We start from the raw sequence: 22,080 nt of genomic DNA, 5'->3' as shown, positions 1-22,080 counted from the left end.
TAGTTCGAAGAAATCTTTGGCATAATCGATATCGGTGGAGTTCCGCAGTAGCTCAGCAAAAGAAGTATCGCATCCAAAAAGAGCGATGAATTCGAAGGCCCTACTGCCTTTTGGATCGACACCGCAATCGTTTTCACAGGGGCCAAGGTCCACCTCGTAAGTCTGATAACATTCAAGTGCCCACATTGCAACTTTGGTGTAAATATTATGCCTGGACTCAGCCAAAAGGGCTAAAAACTTTGTCAGTTAAGCTCGTATGTAAGAAAATCATCCAAAAAATAGAACAAGTCAAACTGATCCTTACCGAGAACTCCCGTAGGGAGGCAGTCCATCATTTCGTGTTCGATGCTGGAAAAGAAGCCATCGTAGTGATATACTAGACCTTTGGTGACTTCATAGAAACTCTGGGCGTTGTTGAAAAGGTATGCCACAGGAAGAAGCCTTTCCCAGCCCTCATAATCCATGTATTTTGCATCTTCGATCAATTTATACATCCAAACGGTACTGATTCCCATCATGGCCGCAGAACAGTCGTATTTGTCGACTAACTTCACGACGTGGTCAAGTAAACTCCCGCGTGGTGCGGTGAGCGTATCTTCTAGGCGATGGTGCAGTGCATCGCAAAGCAACTTCATTGCTTCCGGCTCATCGTCAGGCATTTCGACCCTCTTGGGACTGTTGGAGTTCAGGTCCTGGCCCTCGCTGAAGTGAGGTCCAAACATCGCAGCAAAGACCTTGGACGCGAGCTTGAGGACGATCGAGTGGACTTGGACCTCGTGTTTCCCACCGTCGGCGTCAGTGAGAACAAAGATGGCGTCGCCGTCGCTGGCGGACGCCATGGTGCAGGTGTGGGTAGGTACTGAGCAGACAGGAGTTGTCGGACCGTCGAAGCGTGATGAAGCTGGGTGTGGTTGTGGAGAGAGAAAGTTGGAGGAGGGCCGGGGTGCGAGGGCGCTTATAAAGACAGGCGCGGCGCTAGTGAAGAGTGAATGTTTGAAGGTGGACGTCACACCTCTGCCCGTCGGGTTTGGGCGGAGGTTCGGGATGCCGCTCCGGTCGGTGAGTGATTGATTACGTGTTAGTGCTGGAAATTAAGATGGGACTACTGTGCCCGGCGGGCTCTTTATCGTGTTTGCAAGCACTGGAGTGACGCGGAGCTGGCGGAATGGGCTTTGGTGCGGGAAGGTTCCTTTCAGGATGCTTTTTGGATCACTGTTTGGTCGCTGGGTCGCACTCGGCTGGGCCTCACCTCCTGGCCAGATGAGAGCTGGTAGCAGATGGAGTTAAGGTGTCACTGTTCAGATGCAAAGAGTTTTCCATGAACTTATGAATGTGCCCAAATGTATCCCTTCAGCATTGTATAACCGAAGCTCTCGGTTTAGTGCAAGTTGCAGAGCGCTGTAGATTCGTGTTTAAAGCACATACGATAACCTGTAAGCATGGCGGTTTTAGAATCCGGGACCGACTAATCAATACTGCAGGCGTGAACGTCAGTTGGTGATGTGAGTTTTTTACTCTGCACCTAGTCGTAAAGACGTATTCAATTTTCGAGAGTGCCTAATGTAGTATGCCTCTACCACCCGTACTATATCCAAGTACGATAGACTTTCCTCAGACTGTTCACTTCCGCTGCCCGGTCCATTTTAGTGATCGAAAGATGATGTCCCTAGCCATGCTTCACCCGACAGATTTCAGGTTTCTTCCCGCCATTCTTCATGCAGTCTAGGCAGAGGCCTTCCATAGTCTCCTGGATCTTTCGTACCGCCGAATCAACATCACTTAACATATCTGTGAAGTCTGTGGAAGCTCTGCATTCGCTGCACATTCCATGAGACTTAGAAGCAGACCTTAAGGTCGTTCTTCCGCTCTTTGTCTCGTTTCGCCAGAATTTGAACATAGTAGCCAAGCTTTGATCCGAACGTGGCCGGAAGCAACATAGATCCATGACTTGTGCTGCGAAGTTGAGAAAACACTCATTGTCATCCTGGCAACCTCTTGGAGTATCAATTGATTCCAAAGCCTCTCCGATTTCTTCCAAGGCCGTTTCGGAAACATCGGTTTTGGTCTGAGACCTTTTATCCGACAGTATCACTTTTCATAACGTTAGCCATATTTTTCCTGCTTTGCAGAAAAAAAAACTTACCGAAAGTCCGCCATGGAATGCGATCAGCCAAATCTCTGTCTCCCAATTTGTCGAAGCTCCCGGTCCAATATAGGATTAGGTCTAATGTGAGCCTTTTGAAGACGTCAGGATTATCGAATAGGTATGAAATACCTAGAAGGTCCTCGTATCCGTCGAACTTTTTCTTCATTGCATCCTTCATTAGCCTTTCCATCCACATCTGGCTGTGGAGAAATATGGCGGGGCTGCATTGATACTTGTCGCAAAGAAGTGCTATGTCTTTGAGCTCTGCCATGTCTGGATAATGTTGAGTATGGTCGTATTGAAAGTGAAACACAGAGCATATGACCATCATAGCAGCCGGGTCATCATCCGGAAATTCGACCTCTTTCGGGTTTGTCTCATTGAGATTCTGACCTTCGCGGAAGTTGGGTCCAAACATGGCGCGGAACATATCCGAGGCGGTCCTGAGGACGGCCGAAGAAACACCCAGCTTGGTGCCGTTATTGAGGATCATGAAGACATCCTCATACGGAGTGAGGCTATGCGTAGCCATAGTGTCGAGCCGTTTGAGCGAAGTCGCGCGCGTTCAAGCCACCGCAAAGCGGTAGCTTGGCGACGTGGTTGCTGGAATCAGACCAAGACCGTTGGGTTTGATAAATGTGAGAGTCTAGAGAAAGGTGTCAAGTGGAAGTTGTGCGGCTGTTGCTGGAAATATATTTGGGACAGTGGTCAATGCGTCATAGCGCTAGTACTAATTTGGCAACCGTGTGAATGAAAGGGATTAACGTCCGTCACCGTTAACCGAGATTCACCGTGAAGCGAGACGGTGATACTTATACCGAATAGAAGAAGAGGCCCAGCTAAGATGTGTAGAGTCTATACATACTTGAAGACCTTTTTATCTATGCCTAGAACTCGGGCTAGGAGCTGGGCAAGAAGTGCTCTGTAGGGACTGCTTGTATCGTCCCCTGTCTCGCTACACGGTGGATCTCGGTTCGCGATGACGGACGTTACCGGTTGACTTGCCAGCGCTCAGGAATATTTAGTATCTCACGAGACTTAGACAACTTACTATAATTTCTAGGCATTTCCTCTACATTCTAGATAGGTCGCCCACCCTTTGTTCTCCCATTTTCATACCTAACCCACCGAATGCTCATGTGAGCACAAACATTTCAACTTTATGCTTAAGCAGTGTCTTGTAGCTACGCATAACTAGTCAATAGTAGAAGGGGCGATTTGTATACAAGTATACGAATTGAACATTGCAATGGTATAATAGTACTAATGAGAATATGAGGGCGTAGATATACAAATGCACATGAGTGTTTCACGAGGATAAGAAAAACAAAAGACCACGAGGGCATGAAGGTAATCATAAAGCTACGGGGCACGATAAGATCCAAGGGTAAAGAGCAAGATGGCAAGGTGTATCCATTCTACCTCGTACTTTTAGGGTGGCTCATTACTATCCATCGATCCATGATCACTTGTGCTCGACACGACAAGTCTCCGGCCTTTCCCAACCATTCTTCATGCAGTCCAAGCACACACCTTGCAATTTCCGTCGAGTTCTTGTAGCATGCCTACCGAGGATATTAAAGAGACAATCGCATTCTGAGGTTTTGCAATTTCCGCATAACCCATCGAGCATACCACGAACCGTTTTCGGGTTCTCACAGTCTTCTAAAGCAGCGTTGAGTGTGACATTACGCGAGAGGAGTGGCAGACCGCGCTCGAAAATTTCCGACTCTGCACACAAACGGCAGCGACCCCGTTTAAGCACTGATTTGGTGAATTTAATCGCAGATTCGGTCACGTTTTAAAAAAAGGAGTTGCAGGATGCATGCCGATATTCAGCCAACAGCACTACCACAGTGTGTTAGACATCTTTCGAGGGAAATTGATAGGCGTTATGCACTACTTACCAAAGAATTTGGAAGGAACAACATCGAAAGGATCTTCCAACTTGCTGAACGAACCCTCGTGGTAGATAATCAAGTCTTGAGTGATTCCGTAGAAAGCTTGAGCATGGTTGAACAGGTAAGCGATTCCAAACAGAGTCTGGTAGCCGACATATTTGACAGCTTGTGCTTTCTTTCTAGTGTGTATGAGCCATAATGTGGCGGTGGCAAACATTGCCGACGAACAATCGTACTTGTCGACCAGAATGGCGATCTCCTTCAAGACTTCAAGGTTGGGGGTCTCTGTAACGTCAAACTTGTGGTGAAGGACGCCGCATAAGACCTTCATTCCCTCAGGATCATCGTCCGGAAACTTGATTTTCTTCGGCTTACGTTCCGTCAAGTTTTGGCCTTCGGCGAAGTGGGGACCGAACATGGCACTGAAGACTGGAGAAGCGCTCCTAAGGACAGCTGAAGAAACGTGTAGGCGAGTATTGGCGAGAACCATAATGACGTCTCCATGTGGGCAAATGTCAACCTCTAGAGAAGCCGGCTGCTCCAGTGAAGTGTCTTCGGAATGGTGGTTATCGGCGGCATCGTCCTCTTGCAAGCGCTTAATCATGTCGTTTTTCGTTCCGGTTTGAGAGAGGTTTCGATGACCGAGGAGGGCTTTGAGTTCAGGGACTTTCATACGGGCGTAGTCGTTCATGGTGTGACGTTGTCGTGTATCTGCGCAGGATGAAGTACAGCTAGGTCAAGTGTGTTGAAATGTTAGGAGAAGTAGAAGGCTGGTGGACGCTGGTAAATAGGCGAATATCTATGGGCTTCGGATTGAATGTTAAAATAAAAAGTTTGGCTCTTTAACATTAAAGTGCCTGCCAAACATGTTTGCCTATCTTTTCCAATTAGTTTGCTCACTCTAGGCGATACTATATCCGTCTAGATTTAAAATGCTTCTTTACCCTTTGAACTTTGCACCTTTGCACCCTCATGGGCCTGTCTGTATCTTCGTACCTCATCGAATACTCTCGTACCCCTTGGATTTTACTAGAGGTATACGGTGGTAGTAGTAATATAGCTTGTTATAGCTACCGAGAGAGTACTTTGTAAACTTTCCCTGTGATCCTGCTTTTCCTCCAGGTAACGTGACGGAAAGCGCCGATCGGACAAGGTGGGCGCAACGCACGCGAATGATAGGGTCATGATGGATCGGCCCGTCGCAGCGGAGCAGATGGGAACCAAGACAAAGGCAGCAAGGAAGGCGCATGCGGTGGCCGACGGTTCACGTTGGGCAGGCGGGGAAGGGAGTGGCTCGCTTCCAGAATCGGGCAGGAACACGGGCCCCGGCGGCGAGGATCTCCTTGCATGCCAGCTGGTTGGCCAGAGCTCCGCAGCTCATCGTCCGCAGCTTCCCATCACCTACTTACCCGTCGCCCTTCGCTCTCTTTCGCCGCCCCCAACCACCAAACACTCGCACGCACGCTCTCTCCACACACAAACACACACACACACACACACACACCCGCCATGTCCACGCGCAAGAGGAAGCAAGAGGCCGAGGAGGAGGAGGAGCTCGTTGCCCTTCCCTCCGACGAAAGCGACAGCCTCGACGAAGAAGAGTAAGTTGACGTCATACTATTATCTTCACAACCCACACGTCGCGCCACCGTCTCTGTCCCAGTCACTGTCGCACATGCGCTGCGACTCTGGCGGTTTTGCCGTTGGGTGCCGCGCAATGCGCGTCTGTTTGAGCATTGGAGAGTGATGCGCAAGGCTGCGGTCGCATTATTCCCGTCGCAAACTAAGCCCTGCAGCTCCCACCCCGCGACGGCGCGACTCCGCGCCTGCGCGTCAACAACGCGTCCCTCAACGCGAATTTCATGATTTCTTGTCCCCGTCACGTCCAATACCTTCTTAGCTCAAAAGAATCAATATATTTGCGCGATTGCTGCAGGTCGCACGCTTTTCCGTTGGCCAGATATAGCTAACGCTACCAACCCAGGTACGATGATTCGGAAGGCTCCTTCGACGACGAAGACGCATCCGAAGACAGCGAAGAAGAGCTCGCGGAAGGTATGCAAGTTTTCTATTGCCAGTTTCCAACCTTTCGAGTGCCATTGACCTCACTTTTTGCAAACTACTGCTAACTTAAGACCCCAAGCCCCTCCCAAATCTAAGAAGCGCAAAACTACCAAGGCTGCCAATGAAGAAGATGAGGAAGAGGAGGAAGAGCCCGAAGCAGTTGCAACCGACGAAGAAGAACCCGAGGGCGAGCCCGAAGGCGACGACGACGAAGAGCCCTCCGCGGCCAAGCCCAAATCGGGTGGACCAACGAAGGCTGCCAAATCGCGTAAAGCTCGTGACGTTCCCGAGGAAGACGACCTTGCCGGTGTCGAGGGTGAAGATGATGAAGAGTAACCGCTGCCGTACGCGTGGTATACCCGCTGTTTGTTTGATCTGCTTTATTTCTGATGATCTTGGGGTTTAATGTCATTTATGTCTTCATTATGTCCGCGCTGAACAATATAATGATTTTCCTATTTAGCGTCCTACTTTGGTGAGTCCGAAGTTATTCTGCAGGGTTCCCATCAACTCACTGCAGCATATAGAAACCTACTATAACCTGCATTGACAAGGTATGGATGCTGATCACCAAACGGCTACTGATGCCCCTCAAGGATTAAGTGTTCCTGCTAGTGATTGGTACGTTGCAAGCGCTAGGCAAACACTTCAGTAAACTCACTCCCGCCTGCTTTGTAGCGATGTCTAAGAGTACCACGACCATGTTTTTATTCTTGGTTATTGTATGCTGACATTTTCGTTCATATAAAGGTCCGCGAAAACTCCACCAGCGACATGATGGCCATTGCCTGTCCGTATGGCATACTGGTCCTCTCAATGTCAAAGTAGTGCTTGTAATCCCTGCCCATACCAGTTCCAAAGCTCGTATCGAGGAGCTCTCCATCATTGCTGATCTTTCCAAGCACTGCCTTAATCGCCTTCACGGCGACTTCCTCGTACTCTTTTCCGATGTAATGCTTTCTCACAGCTTTCAGTATACCATAAGCGAATCCTGCCGTGGCTGAAGACTCGACGTAACTACCCGCAGATTCCGGTTCATCGAGTAGCGTCCGCCAAAGACCATCCTCCGTCTGAAGCTCCTTCAAAGCACGGCACTGCGCCTGCAGCACATCCACCAGGAAGAGGCGCAACGGGTCCTTCTCTTCCAAGTCTAACAGCTCGATAAAGTCCGGGATCACAATCGTAACCCAGCTGTTCCCGCGCGCCCATCTGGCCCTTGCAAAATTGTGCCCCAAGCCTCCGGGTGCGCTCTTGTCGAACTGCCATCCGTGGAAGAAGAGGCCGGTACTCGTGTCGAACAAGAATTGCATGTGGACCATAAACTGTCGCTTCGCTTCCTCGATGTACGCAGGTCGCCCAAGGACCTTTCCAATCTTGGCCAATGGCATTACCGTCATCATCAAAGTATCATCCCACAGCTGATCTTTGTTTTCCTCGAGGTATGTGATGTGCTGAAATCCACCGAACGGTGTGCGTGGCAGGTCATGCATTGCCCATTCAGCCCATGTCTCAAGCCAAGGCAACCAGGCCGCATTGCGCGTGTTCGGATCCTCGTACATGTACGCTAGCGTAAGGAACACACTCATCGTATTGATGTTCTTGGTTGTGCCATCGGCGAGGCGCTTCTCGAACCAGGACCGTGCAATATCGAGGCTCGACGCATCGCCAGTCAACGTATGGTATTGGTACAATCCGTACAGGCCGATGCCATGCGTCCACTCCCAATCATTCCAGCCTTTTGTGTCAATGACGCGACCATCGGGAAGCCTGAGGAGGAAATGCCCGCTGGTGTCTTTGATGTTCACGAGGTTGTCTGTGAGGCGCTTGATTGCACTGTGGACGGTGGAAGCACCAACGCCGTGGGTTTGGAGAGGCATCTTGGTAAGGCGGATAGAGTGAGGTGAGTGGCCGACTCAGCAAATGCAGGAAAAGATCGACCGTAAATATCCAGCTCACCAAACGACGAGAGCCATCCCTCTTGTACCTACAGCTGACCTGCGCGGTTCCATCATAGACCCACTTGAGCTCCTCTTCAACCCTGGCCCCGCAGACAAACAACAGGACTCCGCGGATGCTTTCGACGATAAAAAAAGAACCACCAATACGAAATCTGTTCAACTCAGATGAGCAGCTACCCATAAAGGCAAGCGCTTTACTCCAACAAGGGTCTTGGCCAAATTCATTTCGCGATACCTTCCACTGGTACTTTCTGCGTCGATCATGCCCTGGAAATGAGACACGCAAAACGAAAAGCGAGGACCGAAGCCACCAAACCCCGCCGGCACTTTTTGCCCCGAAGACCGAAGCCGTACCTGCTGCCAAGAGGCGCCAAGCCGGGGTCCATGGTCCCAGGCTCAGAGTGTAACATCCCCGCATAGCAGCGCCGCACTCTCCCCACGTCACCTTACTCGCGGATGCGGCACATAAACCGGGAAAAACGAATGTGGAGAAACAAATCAGTGGCGTCTGCGTGCCCCGGGATTAGGAAGTGTGGGGCCAATCCGGGGCCGGCAAAAGCTGGGGAATAGTTCCGGGGTGCGGATACGGTGCAGCGGTGAGTGCTGAGATGGTTGGCTGTTACGGCTCGAGTGCTACACTGCCGGTTGTTCCATTGGCGGACCTGTCCGCTTACCAGTCTCGTGCTCTGCTCGTGCCCGTGGCGACGGATAAATGGCATGCAGCAGAGCGAGGCCTGGGCACTTGAAGGTAAGCTTTCGGCCCTGTCGGTCAATGTATGGCCCGGGGGAGGGTTGATCTGCTGGGACAATTTATATCGCCTGGACCGCGCTGTGGGTAAGACGTTGAGCGAGAGTTTGGTACTGGACGAGATTGTTGGTCTTTTACTCCGTCTGTTGTTGGGATCTGACCTCTTCTCTCTCTATTTCTCCTCCCTCATCAGGCCGCGCAGACTGCTGCACATTTGCGGGTAAAGACAACATCACCCCATCCAGCAACCATGGGCGACTCTCACTCCACCAAAGACGAAAGGGGTCTCGGTGTCGCACGCATCGAGGACGTCCAGAAGCAACATGGCGAGAAGGAAACGAGCGACGTCGCTGAGGTCGAGCGCGTCCTTTCCGGCACCGATGCGGATCTGAAGAAAGAACACCTCAACTACGATCGCATTGACAAGGAACTGGCGCAATACGCAAATGCGGAGCGCATCGAAATCAGTCCCGAAGAGAACCGCCGTCTCAAGCTCGCCATCGACAAGCGTGTTCTACCAATCATGGTGTTTACGTACTTTTTGCAAGCGTTGGACAAAGGCACCATGAGCTTCACGAGTATAATGCACCTTAGGGAGGACCTGAATTTGCTGGATGGACAAAAGGTCAGTTTTGTTTTGCCCCCTTTGCATTTCGGATGTACTTCGACCTGGGAGGCATTTAGTGATTACCGCTTGAACTGACAACGATATTCCAGTACTCCTGGCTCACGACATGTATCTACATCGCCGTGCTCGTCGTCGAATACCCAACCAACTGGATCATCCAACGCGTCCCCATAGCCAAGTACTTAAGTGCCAACATTATACTCTGGGGTGCCGTGCTTGCACTTCACGCTGCCTGTACAAACTTTGCCAGCTTGCTTGCCGTCCGCACGTTACTGGGTATCTTCGAATGTGTTTGCCAGCCTGCGTTCCTCGTCATGAGCAGCATGTGGTACAAGCGTGAAGAGCAGGCACAGATTGTAACGTACTGGTACATGGTAAACTTCAAAACCACCAGCTCAAACAGAAGTTTCACATCTAACATTCACTAGATGAACGGCGGCCAACAAATCGTCGGTGGACTGCTAGCCTACTGCTTCTCGCTGATCAAGACCGGTCCCATAAAGTCCTGGCAAGCCATCTTCATCACATACGGTGCCTTCAGCGCCCTATGGGGTCTATTCGTTCTATACTGGCTGCCCGACAGCCCCATGCGCGCCAAGTGCTACAGCGAGACCGACAAGCGGCTGATGGTCGAGCGGGTCCGCTCCAACCAAACCGGCCTGCAGAACAAAGTGTTCCGTCCGGCGCAGGTGCGCGAGGCCTTCCTCGACCCGCAGCTGTACTGCTACGGCCTCATCGCCATCTGCACGACGCTGCCGACCAGCGGTCTCGGCGCCTTCGCCAACATCATCATCACTGGCTTCAACTTCTCGGTGCTGGAGACGCAGTTGCTGTCGATGGTTCTCGGCGCGTTCATCGTTATCGTTCTACTGAGTTCGACGTGGCTCGTCAAGAAATACCACCAGAACTGCCTCACGATGGGGCTTTTCGTCGTTCCGTAAGTCTTTCCTCCCCATCACACCACCTGTATCCGGATAACACCCAAACCACCTCCTTCATTCCCTCCGCAATTCATCCCCCTCCCCTCGAATCAATGCGAAAATCCACTAACACCACCACGCAGTTCCTTCGTCGGCACCATCGTCCTCATGTCCGTCGAAAACGAAGGCAAAGCCACCCAGGCCGGCCTGCTCATCAGCTACTACATCGTGCTCTCGTTCTGGGCTGCGCAGACGCTGGCTATGAGCATGATCAGCCGCAACATCGCCGGGCAGACGAAGAAGACGGTCATCGTGGCCGCAAACTTTGTGTGCTGGTCCGCCGGCAACGCCATTGGTGCGTTTACACTCCCTTCCTCATCAATCCTTACCCTCAAACCAGCTCTCTTCCCAAAAAAAAAAAAAAAAACCTATTCTTCCCAGAAAAGCTTTCTCATTCACGTCTCTCCTCTCCAAAAACGAGCATAACTAACCCACTCCCACAGGCCCCCAAGTCTTCCTCACCTGGGACGCCCCCCGCTACTTCATCGCCTTCGCCACCCACATGGGCTGCTACGTGCTGCTGGTCATCGTCATCATCTTCCTGCGCTGGCACCTGCGCCGCCAGAACGCGAAGAAGGACGCCCTCGTCGCGGCGGGCGTGCACGAGGCCAACGACGACAGCCTCGTCCATGCTTTTGACGACTTGACTGACCGCGAGAACCCCAACTTTAGGTATATTTACTAGCGGGGTTGCGCGTGTTTTTTTTTGGGGGCCTTTGATTGTCGTTATACCACCTTTGTTTGGCTGGGGCTTTGTTTTTTGGGGTTTTGGGCATGAGCACGAATATATATACGCTCTTTTGCCGGATTTTGGGATGTGTTGTTTGCGTGATGTGATATGCTGTACGAGTATATGCATGTGTGACTTGCAGACTCAAAGACGCATTGCATCGAAGATCTAATTCCCAAACCTCCCATCTAATAATCTCTAACCCTCAATGCCTCTCAGCCCTCAACAGCCTTCTTCTTCCCATCATCCGCCTCCACCTTCGGCGGCGCCGGAATCTCCACACCCTCAATCTTCCACACCATCCCAATATACCCATCACTAACAACACTAACATCGACCTTCCTCTCCTCCTCACTCTCCGGCAACCTCAAATTGACCTTCGTGCCAGGCCTGCTGCCATTCGCCTTCCCATCGCCACCATTACCAGCAGCTTTATTCCTCTTCTGGAAGTCGGGCCAACTGACCCGCTTCAGAGCAAGCACCTCATCAGAGCCCGGCGCCGTCACGACCACAAAGAAGCCCTCGGTCTGCGGCTTCGGGAAGCGCGGCGCATACATGCGGTAATCTGCGCTCTGGGCGCTGTTGGCGCGCGCGATGCTCAGGCCCAAGCCCAGCGCGTTGACACCCGCCAGCGTGACCTTGAGGTGCGGCAGCGCCGAGAGCGGCTTCATGAACCGGCCCAGCGCGGCGTTAGGAACGTTCAGCGTGCGCGCCGCGTTCTCGAGCGTCGTGCGCGGCGCTTGCACCGCCTCGATGAGCGTTCTGGGCGCAGCGGCCGCGTCGCGGAGACGGCGTTTCTCGGCCTCGGGGTCGACGGTGGGCAGGATGGCAAGGGGTCCGTCGTCTGGCCAGCGCGCGGACTTGACGCACTGCAGCAGTGTCATCATCATGGCGCAGGAGGAGGCGTGGCCGAGTTCGGTCAAGACGTCGATGCTGGCTTGGATGATACGGATGGCTTGGTCGAGGACGCTGGTTTGGTCACCAACGTAATCGGAGATGGGAAGGTCGATGCGAGAGAAGTGCGCTTGCAAGAGAAGGAATGCTTTCACGTGCGGGTCCCACATGGGCAGGTTCATGAACTCGGCTTTCAGTGGTAGTGCGGCTGAAAGTTCCGCGTTAATCAGGTCTTCGTTGTGCCGCACTGGCAGCTCGTCGTACTCAGTTGCTTGGCTCATCCAGGAGAGCACGTCCGAGAAGCTGGCGTTAGGCTTGGCGCTCCGGATTAGATGGCGAATCGTCTTGTGCGACAGATAGTAGTAACTCATGATCTTGCCGAGCGGTGTCGGGTCGACATCGCCATTGTTGTGCACGACAATACAGCCTGATTCAGCCAGCTCAGACAGCGATTTGTCAACCATCTCAACCATGTAGTCATTGGCAAGCTGCTGAGCCGCCATGGTGTTGTGCTCCTCTGCCGAAATTTCTAGCCCATAGTACGAAGGGTTCTTGTGGAGACGACGGAAGAAGAACGTCCAAGTCAGATAGTCAAGCGCATCTTGCTTAGTCGCAATGGTCTCCGCAGACACTTCAGCGCCCAAGTGGTTGTCGAGAACGTTGTGCAAAGAAGACTCCACGGGGAAACCAGTGTGCAGGAAGTGCTTGTAGAACGCCTTCTTCGAGTCTTGCGTGAAGATTCTTGCGATACCGGAATCGTCGAACTGAGGACGACCAGCACGACCAAGCATTTGAAGCACATCGGTGAGATCCATGTCCTTGTAGCCTTCAAGCTTGGCATCGAAGTATTGCGTACCCTTGACAACTACGAGATGGGCGGGCAAGTTGACACCCCAGGCAAGTGTAGATGTAGCCACCAGGATCTGGATCTTGTTGTTGGCGAAAAGCTCCTCTGCCAGTTGGCGATCGGACTCCACCAAACCGGCATGATGCAGGCCAATACCAAAGCTAAGCGCTTCTCTCAATGCTTCATCCTTGACCCGAGCCAGGTTCAGCGCAAGATCCTCTTCTTCCATACGGACGAAGCGACGAGGGTTGTCCTCCATACCGCAGTAGTTGATAAGATCCCTAGCCGTGAGACGAGTTTGACGACGAGAGGCCACGAACACGATGACGGGCTTAGAGGGAGAATGGGTCTTGATGGCCAGGAAAGTCGGCCTGTTCATGCTTTGCATAAGCGGGCAGAATCCCCTCTGCTCCGGGAAGCCGTCAATGAAGATCTCCAGTGGCACGGGGCGCACGGAGTGGCGGAAGTTGAAAAGGCCTTCCTTGACGCCCAACCAGTTGCCCAGGTCCGTGGCGTTGGCGCAAGCGGTCGACATTCCGACGAGACGCACCGCACCCTTCTTCTGTGATGCGATGTAGTTCATACGGGAGACAATGATTTCCAAAATTGGCCCTCTGTCACCACCCAGAAGGTGAATTTCGTCGATGATGACCAAGCTGACCTTCCGGACGTAGTCACGGGTCTGCCAGCTACGACTGATACCGTCCCATTTCTCGGGTGTCGTAATAATGATGTCCGCATCTCTAATCGTGCGAGTATCTGGAGTGTTGTCACCTGTCAACTCAACGAGTTTGAGACCCATGGGTGCGGTGAGACGTCGTCCCCAGTCCTGAACTCTTTCACGAACAAGGGCCTTCATAGGAGCGATGTAGACGACCTTCGATCCTGGGTTCTCGCGGAAAGCCCACCACATCGCCAGCTCCGCGGCTACTGTCTTGCCACTACCAGTGGGAGACCCCAAAAGGACATTTGCTGAAGTGTGGTACATGCAATGGAAGAGCTGTGTTTGCATAGGGTTGAAGAACTGGAAGCGTTTACTGTAAAGCTCTTCCAGCAGTGGGTTCTTCAATACAGAAAGAGGAAGAGGTTGCAGATTCAACAGATCAGTGTATACGCTCTCCGTATCCGGTCGAATAAGGTGTTGGAAGGAGACCGGAGTAACCGTCTCGGCACCCAGCCATCGATCAGACACTGCACGAACATAGATCTGAGACGGCAAAGGATCCGAAAGAGGGATGGTGAAGTTGAGCTCATGTTCGTCATACAGCTTCTTCCGGGAAAGAATAAAGTATTCGTGGTGGTAGATCTCTGAAGTCTCCGAGTTCTCAACCCAAATCCAATATGATTCCGCATTTCCGTGGTGGCGGTCATTCCATCGGAAGTCGGGCGTGATGTATAGGCGAATGCGCAGGACATCGCGATTCAGAGGAGCAATTTCTGCCTCGATGCTCAGAGTTGGGAAATTGTCTAGAAGCTTGCTGATGGTAGTGCCCATCTTATGGTTGTGCACAAGCTGACCAATCTCAGCAGGCTCCATATCCCTCAAGGACTCAATTGCAGCAGTAGCACCTTTATCGTCCAGGTTTCTGAGGATCGGCTGTGGAAGGTCGAACTGACGGAAAGGGTGCTCGAAAGGCCAGATTTGGCGCTCGATAGACTTGCAAAGTGATAGCAAAACCAAGCACTGGTGACCCCAACGCCTGTTCAGAGCAATCATAAACAGAGCCCGGCAGATACGCGTGGCGTTTTGTGCCACATACGCCGTATCTGAAACAAGGGTGTAGTCTTCAAGACGAGCCCTTGACACATGGCCTTGGAGAAGAAGGTTGGTCTTCGCATGAGGCGTACCGATGCCATCCTTTCCAATAGAGCAAGGAGCGGCTTCATCTCTAAGTTTTATGAGCTCCTTCTCCTCTGTCTCGCGGGACTGTATGTTATCAAACTCTCCACTCATACTGATCATCTTGAGGACATCTGCCTCGGTGGCACGGGGGCGCATCATAGTGTTGAAAATCTCAACACTGCTCTGGAGTACGTAGAATTGACTGGCAATACGGCCGACATCCTTAGCACGTAGCTCTTCGGTGGCTTCGTTGAAGACAATCATCTGGCTTTGCTGCAACACTTTGGCAGCATCGATGATCAACTTCCTGCGTCGTTGGACCAGTGCCGGATCATCACGGATTTCGGCCCAATCAATACCGTACGACAGCGGGTTACGCTGCATGCGCACGAAGAGATAGGAGTAACCTAGCCAGGTCACTGCTTCCGGAACCGATGTGACAGTGCCGAGGGAAATCTCGGCGTTGAGATTGTCCACCATGCGCTTAGAGAAGTTGGATTCGATGGGCTGTTGCTGGGTCACAGCGGAGAGGTAGTGTTGAAGCTTATCATGCGTGGTGCAGATAAAGCCAATACCAGTGTCCTGGAATTGAGGACGACCCGCACGACCAAAAATCTGCAACACGTCAAGAATGCCAACATCCACGAATTTGCCCTCCTGGGCACTGTACAGTTGAGTTCCCTTGATGAGAACTGCAGCAGCGGGCAAGTTGACACCCCAAGCCAAGGTTGCAGTACAGCACAGGACGTTAAGGACGCCTTCACCGAAGAGGCGCTCAATGAGGTTCCGGTCTGACCTGGGCATTCCTGCATGATGCGTGCCCATGGCCTTGGGCAGCAGTTCGCGAAGTTCCCGTCCTTTCGAGGTTTTCATGTCGCGAACGGCTGCATCGTAGTTGGGATGTCCCGTCGGATCAAAAAGGTCCATGCATTGATGTTCCATGGCCTTTTCGTACAACATTTTTGCTGTCTTGAAGGTGTCTTTCCTGGAATGCACGAACACCATGACTTGATGGCCAAGCCTTAGCATGTCCGTGACCTTTTCGAACGCAACTTGATCCATGTTTTCTCGTGATTTTGCAGTACCAGCTTTCCCCTTCACACCAATGAAATGCTGTTCAAGCGGAACCGGTCTGAAGGAGCCGTCAAAGTAAAACAATCCAGCCATGCGATTAACCTTCAGGAAATCCGAGACGTCGATGTAATTTGGCAGAGTGGCAGACAGGCCAACGATACGAATCAATGATTGCGTGCTCTCAACCTGCCGCTCCGTACGGGCAACCAGGGATTCCAGCACAGCACCACGCTCGTCGTGCAGCATGTGGACTTCATCGATGATCAGTAGACGGACCTTTTGAACCAGTTCGGTATCTCCAGTGCTCTTCCGGGTAACCACGTCCCACTTCTCCGGCGTGGTGACAATGATTTGCGTCTGCACAATTTCCGATTTGGTAAGATGCATGTCTCCAGTCAGTTCGCGGACCTGGACACCAAGCCAAGAGAGTCTCTTGCCCAGTTTGTCAGTGATTTCGGCCGCCAGGGCCTTCATTGGAGCAACGTAGACAATTTTGAAATCTTCTGCTAGGAGAGTGAAGTCCGTTGCATCAGGTTCCTCCCATGGAGAAGGAACAATGTTCTTCGCGATTGTGTTCAAAATGGTGAGCATGGCTGCATCGGTTTTACCTGCACCGGTAGGTGCACAGATGAGCATGTTCTCGCTGGTCTTGTACGCAACAGGGTATACCAGACTCTGCATACGATTGAGAGTTTTGTAACCTTTGAAAGTCCTTTTGCAAAGGCCGTCCATATCTTTGATTTCTACCAGCTTCCGACCAGCACCGAGGGTTCCAACTTTCTGTGCCGGAATAGAGTATTCTTCGTAGTTATGGTGCTCATCTCTCTTGCTGCCGTGCGGCAGCGCAAACTTGCGGCCATATCCAGAAAGAGTGTTTCCAGCCTCACCGGATTTGTAGACATGTGGGTACTGCTCTCCACTTCTGTTGACACTAGGAGCGAGGGAAGCATTCTTGTGCTCAAGATCTGCTTTCCGTAAAGCTTCGTCGCGTTCTGCTCTGGTTTGCAACCGGCCGAAGACGCCGTTGTCTTGTTGTTCGGCTTTAGCGGCTTTATTGAGCTCCGCACGGTGGCCGATGAGCTCCGCTACTAGGTCTAGCTCTCCGTAGCCAACAATATCGGCCAGCGTCATCTGAAGCTCTTCGTTGTTGCTATCAGAGGCCAGGATGGCCATAATGTTGTCCTGCAGAGTCTGGGCATCTAATCCTGAGCTTCGTTCAGCCACTCCCGCACATTGTTGGTTGAGCCAACCCTGGCTGTACGGGGCGACAACAGAGGAGCCGCCAACCGGGAAAGCGTCAGTAGCGTCAAGCTGATCACTGCTGTAGTATTCCTCGCTTGCTTCGTCGCTAATAAGGTCCCAGATATCGTCGCCACTTGCAGTTCCGGAAAAGTCATCTTCATCGACATCTATGTCGTCTCCGTAAGTGGGCGTGCCGCCGTCCTTCTGAGGCAACTTAAGCTCGGCAATGGCCGCGCGCATTTCTGCCAGCTGGGCGAGCCACTGAGACTCGGCATTTTCGATAGACGGAGACATGGTGGCGACAGATTAGATGGCTTTGATGGAAGGGAGAAGATGTGTTGACAGAGGTTTCCCGCGACAAAGCGTTGCGCAGAAATCTCGTGGTTGTTGTTTGCAGAAGGCAGGCAGCACAATCGATGATGATGACTCCCGGTAACGTCCGTCACCGTGAAGCGAGATTCACCGCCTAACGAGATAATAGCGCTTGTGCGGAGGAGAAAAAGAAATCCATTTAAGATGATTAAAATATGTATACACTCTAAGATCTTTTTTTTTTATCTACATCTAGGACCTAGGCTTATAATTAGATAAGAAGTATTCTATAGGAACTGCTTGTAGACGGTGAGTCTCGCTTTAGGCGGGCCCGCTCCGTGAACTCCAGTCGGGTTCTTGGCATCCCGCCCCCTATCGATTCACCGCCCGACGATCATCCCGCTGGCCTCAGGACGCTTGACGCTTGACGCCAAGCATCAACGCATCCAACGCTCTTCAACTTCTGGATCCTTCGTCTTCTACCTAGCACCTAGCCGACCCCACTTAAACTCTCTCACAAACTCCTGTCAGCAGTCCCCACCTGCACCCCTCGGACTCGAGATCCACTTCCCAAGCTTCCCACAAGTAACGCGCCACCAAGTCGGCGCCTCTTGTCTGCGCCAACCACCACCACCATGAAGATCCTCTACATCGGTGTACGTCCCTCGCTTTATCTCTGCATGTCCGGAACCCCCGCTGACGTCGCTTCTCCAGATCCTCAAGAATGAGCAGAAGCCCGCCGTCGAGCTCTGCGCCGAGCGCGAGCTGAGCACCTACTCCCGCTTCACGCGCACCAGCGTCGGCGAGTTCATGTCGCTCTTCAGCAAAACGGTTGCGGAGAGGACGAAGCCAGGAGAGCGCCAGGACGTCGAGGAGCAATGTAAGGACAACATCTCGTAGGGAGCTTGAGGACACTGTGTTCTGACCATGGCGCAGCCTACACCTTCCACGCCTACGGCCGCACCGAGGGCATCGCTGGCATCATCATCACCGACCACGAGTACCCCGCATTGGTGGCTCACCAGCTGCTATCCAAGGTCGTCGACGAGTTCCTCAACAAGTACCCCCGTAATGTCTTTACGGTATCCGATCAGGAATGCCCCATGCCCGAGCTCAAGGAATACATCGTCAAGTACCAGGACCCGCAGCAGGCGGACAGCATCATGAAGATCCAAAAGGAACTGGATGAGACGAAGATTGTGCTCCACAAGACTATCGAGAGCGTGTTGGAGCGTGGTGAGAAGATCGACACCCTGGTTGCTAAGAGTGACGGCCTGAGCGCACAGAGCAAGATGTTCTACACGCAGGTATGTTTTATTGCTACATTTTTCATTGAAATGAACATTGCTAACGCCCTTCACTTCAACAGGCGAAGAAGCAGAACTCCTGTTGCGTAGTTATGTAAATTTCTGCTTGGTGTTCAAGGAGCTTTCGTTTGCGGGCAGATTGGCATAATGATTTCTTGACGACATTTCAAAACACTCTCATACCCGGGCAATTTTACATCCAAGCCCAGCAAAATTTCTCTTCTCCATTGATAACTGAATAAGTGGAATCGCCAAATCAATCGAATGACGCTACCCAACGACTTTTATTAGGTTTTTGAAGTACCGAATTATTAGGGATGTGTTTGCCATTTGCCTTTTAACTGCGGTCTTCGGGCATTGAACCTAATCACTCTTCATTAGCAGGCCGCTCAAGCACTTCATGGCGGACGGTTTTCTTTGAGTTAGCGTCGATCATTTCATTGATCCTCTTACTGGGTAGCCATTCCTCGGCGGGGATGAACCACCAGGAAAGGAGAGCAAAGATCGTCACGCCAGCCATGATAATCGGTGCATCTGCAAGAATACTGTCAACTTCCCGTCCATCGAGCAAATCAGAGCTGTGCACTTACAGTTGAGCGTAGCGCCACTAACAGGGAACTCATAGGGCGAGAAGAGCACAGCAACAACCCAGCCGTTCCAGAAAACGCCAATGAACTGGAACGGCTTGCTCCAGCGGCCCAAGCTCCACTTGGGCTTAGGGAACTTCTTCGGCGTAAGGGTAAGTCTGCCCAAGCAGATCAAGCCGTAAGCCGCAGCGGAAGGGACGCCCGCTGCTGAGACAAGCGAAGTGAACGCCACTCCGGACGGTAGGATGGTGCATGTGACCAAAGCGGCGACGCCCCAGACGACAAGGACGGCGTTCTTGGGCTGGCCGTTTTCTACTCGTGCGACCCATCCTGAGAAAGGCAAGACACCGTCACGAGCTACGGCGAAAACGAGACGGGAAGCGGCAAGGACAGCGATGGCGGTGTTCTGGGGTACTGTTAGTTATACTCCTTGAGCTGTATGGAGGAACTATGGGCCGACTTACAAACCACAGCGCAACAACGCAAATTACATTCATAAAAATGTGTCCACCCTGGCCAAGCAGAACCGCATAAAGTGGCACAAATGGCTGCGCGCCACCGTACCCGAACAATGTATCGGCGTCTGGAAGGCAGAACAGAAACATGATGACGACGACAAAGCCGCCAATGCCGCTAACAACCGTACTCCAGAAAATGCCTCTGGCAGCCGTAATCGCAGCGTTCTTTGTCTCTTCAGCCACGTGCCCGCTAGCGTCGAACCCGATCAAGATTCCGGCAGTAGCCAAGTATGACAAGCACCAGTTCCAGCCAGGCGGGGCACCGGTGCCGTTATACGTGGTCATGAAAGCGTCGTGCGCCGTACGGAATCCAAGGGTCTTGGCCGTACCAATAGGAAGCCAGATCATGTTCAGCAAGAAATCGAGCCACACAAGGCCACCCGACGCGTAGAAGACCCAGCGGAAGTACTTTGGCGGGACGAGGTTAATGCCCGCGGCGACGGCCAGCAAAAGCTCGGTGCATATCCATTGCACAGCACGGAACTTGACGCTCGACGCGTCGGACGGGAAGTCCACATTGAAGACGACGATCTCGGAGAGCATGTAGTTGACGGCGGCTTGGGTGTTGGAGGCGCAGAAGGTCGTCCACGCTGTCGTCGACCACCATGCTACTATGAAGCCGAAGAGTCGGCCGAAGCGCGGTCCGCCTGCTTCTGCGGCCCATAGGTAGATGCTGCCGGCCAAAGGGAGAGAGGAGCAGATTTCGGCGATAACAGCAGCGGTTATAAATGTGAATACACAGGTTATTATGTAGGAAGTCCTGTAAAGTGGTCAGCATTGTTGCGTGGGCCTCCACGACTAGTCCAAGTGTGGTGTTCTATTTGGAATGAGGCGGAACATAGGAAACACACCAGTAAGCCAAATTACCACCGGCAGCAATTCCTGTAGTGAACGTGACGCGCACACCACCAACGAAGTACAGCGCAGCAAACGTTGTCGAGAAGTTATGAAATAGGTTGTACGATCGATGCAACACCTACAGCACCCGCACCGTCAGCCCTCAGCATCCCTTGCTTCCTGCACAGAGTTTCGTGGTCCGTAGCCTTACCGGTTTGTAGCCAAGATTTTCCTATTTGGGAATGTTGGCCCCAGCGGGGGGCCCGGCAGTTAGCAAAAACGCTTGTTCGCGCCTCCCAAGACCCCAACAGCGTGCCTCCAATCAGCACGTGGGGAGGACGAAGATAATCGACGTACCAGGACCTCAATATCGCGCGACTCGACGCTCGTCAAATGTCTTGCGGACCCGGTTTCAGCGTCCGCGTCTGTATGTGCCGTCGTCTCCGCGGGCGACGAGTCCTCGGTCGCCATCGCCGCCGCTGCCGGCGCGTCTTCTCTTGCTTCAGCCATTTCGTGCTTCTCAGTCACGTCTGTCTCCTGTCCTCGCTCTTTTTTCGCAAATCGCCACGCAAAGGTGATATAGATAGTGCTCTAGCGCGGCCGCCGCGTAGCCGGGAGCTTGTTTTGATTAAAGCGAGTCCCGCCGTCACGTGCGCGGCTGGATTCAACGCAAAAAAGAGAGCCTCTGACGTAACCGTGCGTATCCGATCTCGGGGTTAGCTACGCCGCAGCGGTCGGGCCATCAGCTGAGCACGAGCGAGCTTATTTGCACTTCGGGCTCGGGCGCACGCGGGAGTTGGACTGTTGGAGTTAGGCCTGGGGTGATGTTTTGGAGTGAGGGATTTCGAAAGACCGAGATTTGGTTCGCTCGGGCTGGGCAGGCGCGATGATGAGATGTGTGCCGGGTAGGCCGCGTGTGCCGGAATTGCGCATTTTGCTTCGTGCTTGAATATGTGATTTCCATGTATCAGCCCTGGGCTGAAAATTTGCTGTTCTTGTTGACTCCAGGCAAGTGATAAAAGAATGTTATTCCGGATTTTGCTACATACAGAGGCAATGCTAATTTTTAGGCATTTCGGAACTACTTCACTCTCTGGTTACCCGGAGCATATCACACCTATAATCTCGTGGTCAGTGGATGTAAGGATATTACGGTACAGGCCTGTATCTTCCGAGGGCAACATATGGTGCTCATATGGCAGTGAGCTGCTCCGAGTATTAAACATAACCATAGAAATACGAGTTTTTGCCATAACTTCTTCATTCGCTTTCACTTTCACATTTCAGAGCCATATCTTCAAAGCGATTCATATCGGGTAATTCAGTTCTTACAGTAACGGACTATACCAATCTGTTTCCTATTGCGTACTGCCTTGCTCTGCCACTTTGTTTCATAATGCACTCTAGTCACTCCGAGTTTAAAACCTCAGAAAATCCACTCCCAGCACTTTTGTCGCTCCGAGC

The 22,080-nt window shown here is 52.2% G+C and overlaps 9 protein-coding genes across 9 annotated transcripts; 3 read left to right on the top strand and 6 right to left on the bottom strand.

Moving 5' to 3' along the window:
• Window positions 1–242: 242 nt before the first annotated feature.
• K452DRAFT_238843 (uncharacterized protein) lies at window positions 243–839 on the bottom strand (the record flags this gene model as incomplete). The annotated part of the gene is made up of 1 exon (XM_033537682.1): window positions 243–839. One exon carries the CDS (start codon window positions 837–839, stop codon window positions 243–245), a length of 597 nt encoding a protein of 198 aa, XP_033391445.1.
• Window positions 840–1,859: 1,020 nt separating this feature from the next.
• K452DRAFT_346706 (uncharacterized protein) lies at window positions 1,860–2,639 on the bottom strand (the record flags this gene model as incomplete). Its single annotated transcript, XM_033545476.1, has 1 exon — window positions 1,860–2,639. One exon carries the CDS (start codon window positions 2,637–2,639, stop codon window positions 2,076–2,078), a length of 564 nt encoding a protein of 187 aa, XP_033391444.1. The 3' UTR covers window positions 1,860–2,075.
• A 1,308-nt stretch (window positions 2,640–3,947) lies between these two features.
• On the bottom strand, window positions 3,948–4,859 carry K452DRAFT_322892 (uncharacterized protein; the record flags this gene model as incomplete). The annotated part of the gene is made up of 2 exons (XM_033544571.1): window positions 4,054–4,859; window positions 3,948–3,994 (listed from the first exon to the last, which is right to left on the bottom strand). The coding sequence occupies exons 1-2, from the start codon at window positions 4,736–4,738 to the stop codon at window positions 3,948–3,950; spliced, it is 732 nt and encodes a 243-aa protein (XP_033391443.1). The 5' UTR covers window positions 4,739–4,859.
• Window positions 4,860–5,445: 586 nt separating this feature from the next.
• On the top strand, window positions 5,446–6,656 carry K452DRAFT_362994 (uncharacterized protein). Its single transcript, XM_033546548.1, has 3 exons — window positions 5,446–5,648; window positions 6,032–6,102; window positions 6,191–6,656. The coding sequence occupies exons 1-3, from the start codon at window positions 5,557–5,559 to the stop codon at window positions 6,445–6,447; spliced, it is 420 nt and encodes a 139-aa protein (XP_033391442.1). The 5' UTR covers window positions 5,446–5,556; the 3' UTR covers window positions 6,448–6,656.
• Window positions 6,657–6,851: 195 nt separating this feature from the next.
• Window positions 6,852–7,988, bottom strand: K452DRAFT_238833 (glycoside hydrolase family 105 protein; the record flags this gene model as incomplete). The annotated part of the gene is made up of 1 exon (XM_033537681.1): window positions 6,852–7,988. One exon carries the CDS (start codon window positions 7,986–7,988, stop codon window positions 6,852–6,854), a length of 1,137 nt encoding a protein of 378 aa, XP_033391441.1.
• A 797-nt stretch (window positions 7,989–8,785) lies between these two features.
• Window positions 8,786–11,147, top strand: K452DRAFT_260245 (uncharacterized protein). The gene is made up of 5 exons (XM_033538525.1): window positions 8,786–9,442; window positions 9,535–9,819; window positions 9,874–10,382; window positions 10,509–10,720; window positions 10,869–11,147. Exons 1-5 carry the CDS (start codon window positions 9,068–9,070, stop codon window positions 11,108–11,110), a joined length of 1,623 nt encoding a protein of 540 aa, XP_033391440.1. The 5' UTR covers window positions 8,786–9,067; the 3' UTR covers window positions 11,111–11,147.
• A 97-nt stretch (window positions 11,148–11,244) lies between these two features.
• On the bottom strand, window positions 11,245–17,349 carry K452DRAFT_260242 (uncharacterized protein; the record flags this gene model as incomplete). The annotated part of the gene is made up of 1 exon (XM_033538524.1): window positions 11,245–17,349. The coding sequence occupies one exon, from the start codon at window positions 17,347–17,349 to the stop codon at window positions 11,371–11,373; it is 5,979 nt and encodes a 1,992-aa protein (XP_033391439.1). The 3' UTR covers window positions 11,245–11,370.
• Window positions 17,350–18,002: 653 nt separating this feature from the next.
• Window positions 18,003–18,772, top strand: K452DRAFT_238826 (uncharacterized protein; the record flags this gene model as incomplete). Its single annotated transcript, XM_033537680.1, has 4 exons — window positions 18,003–18,023; window positions 18,082–18,247; window positions 18,304–18,674; window positions 18,737–18,772. The coding sequence occupies 4 exons, from the start codon at window positions 18,003–18,005 to the stop codon at window positions 18,770–18,772; spliced, it is 594 nt and encodes a 197-aa protein (XP_033391438.1).
• Window positions 18,773–19,041: 269 nt separating this feature from the next.
• Window positions 19,042–21,201, bottom strand: K452DRAFT_362990 (uncharacterized protein; the record flags this gene model as incomplete). Its single annotated transcript, XM_033546547.1, has 6 exons — window positions 20,974–21,201; window positions 20,828–20,848; window positions 20,631–20,755; window positions 19,726–20,539; window positions 19,265–19,667; window positions 19,042–19,208 (listed from the first exon to the last, which is right to left on the bottom strand). The coding sequence occupies exons 1-6, from the start codon at window positions 21,124–21,126 to the stop codon at window positions 19,042–19,044; spliced, it is 1,683 nt and encodes a 560-aa protein (XP_033391437.1). The 5' UTR covers window positions 21,127–21,201.
• Window positions 21,202–22,080: the final 879 nt, after the last annotated feature.

The sequence above is a fragment of the Aplosporella prunicola genome, assembly GCF_010093885.1.
Source record: "Aplosporella prunicola CBS 121167 unplaced genomic scaffold K452scaffold_83, whole genome shotgun sequence".
NCBI classification, from domain to species: Eukaryota; Fungi; Ascomycota; class Dothideomycetes; order Botryosphaeriales; family Aplosporellaceae; genus Aplosporella; species Aplosporella prunicola.
The sequence above is the reverse complement of the archived record's forward strand: the minus strand, read 5'-3'. Positions and strand labels throughout refer to the sequence as shown.

Excerpts from the sequence above, each read along its gene's own strand:
- K452DRAFT_362994 (XM_033546548.1), top strand. The coding sequence starts at position 5,557 with ATGTCCACGCGCAAGAGGAAGCAAGAGGCCGAGGAGGAGGAGGAGCTC. Across the intron at positions 5,649-6,031 it reads GACAGCCTCGACGAAGAAGA|GTACGATGATTCGGAAGGCT; the intron begins GTAAGTTGACGT and ends CTACCAACCCAG. Across the intron at positions 6,103-6,190 it reads CGAAGAAGAGCTCGCGGAAG|CCCCTCCCAAATCTAAGAAG; the intron begins GTATGCAAGTTT and ends TAAGACCCCAAG.
- K452DRAFT_260245 (XM_033538525.1), top strand. The coding sequence starts at position 9,068 with ATGGGCGACTCTCACTCCACCAAAGACGAAAGGGGTCTCGGTGTCGCA. Across the intron at positions 9,443-9,534 it reads ATTTGCTGGATGGACAAAAG|TACTCCTGGCTCACGACATG; the intron begins GTCAGTTTTGTT and ends ACGATATTCCAG. Across the intron at positions 10,721-10,868 it reads GTCCGCCGGCAACGCCATTG|GCCCCCAAGTCTTCCTCACC; the intron begins GTGCGTTTACAC and ends CCACTCCCACAG.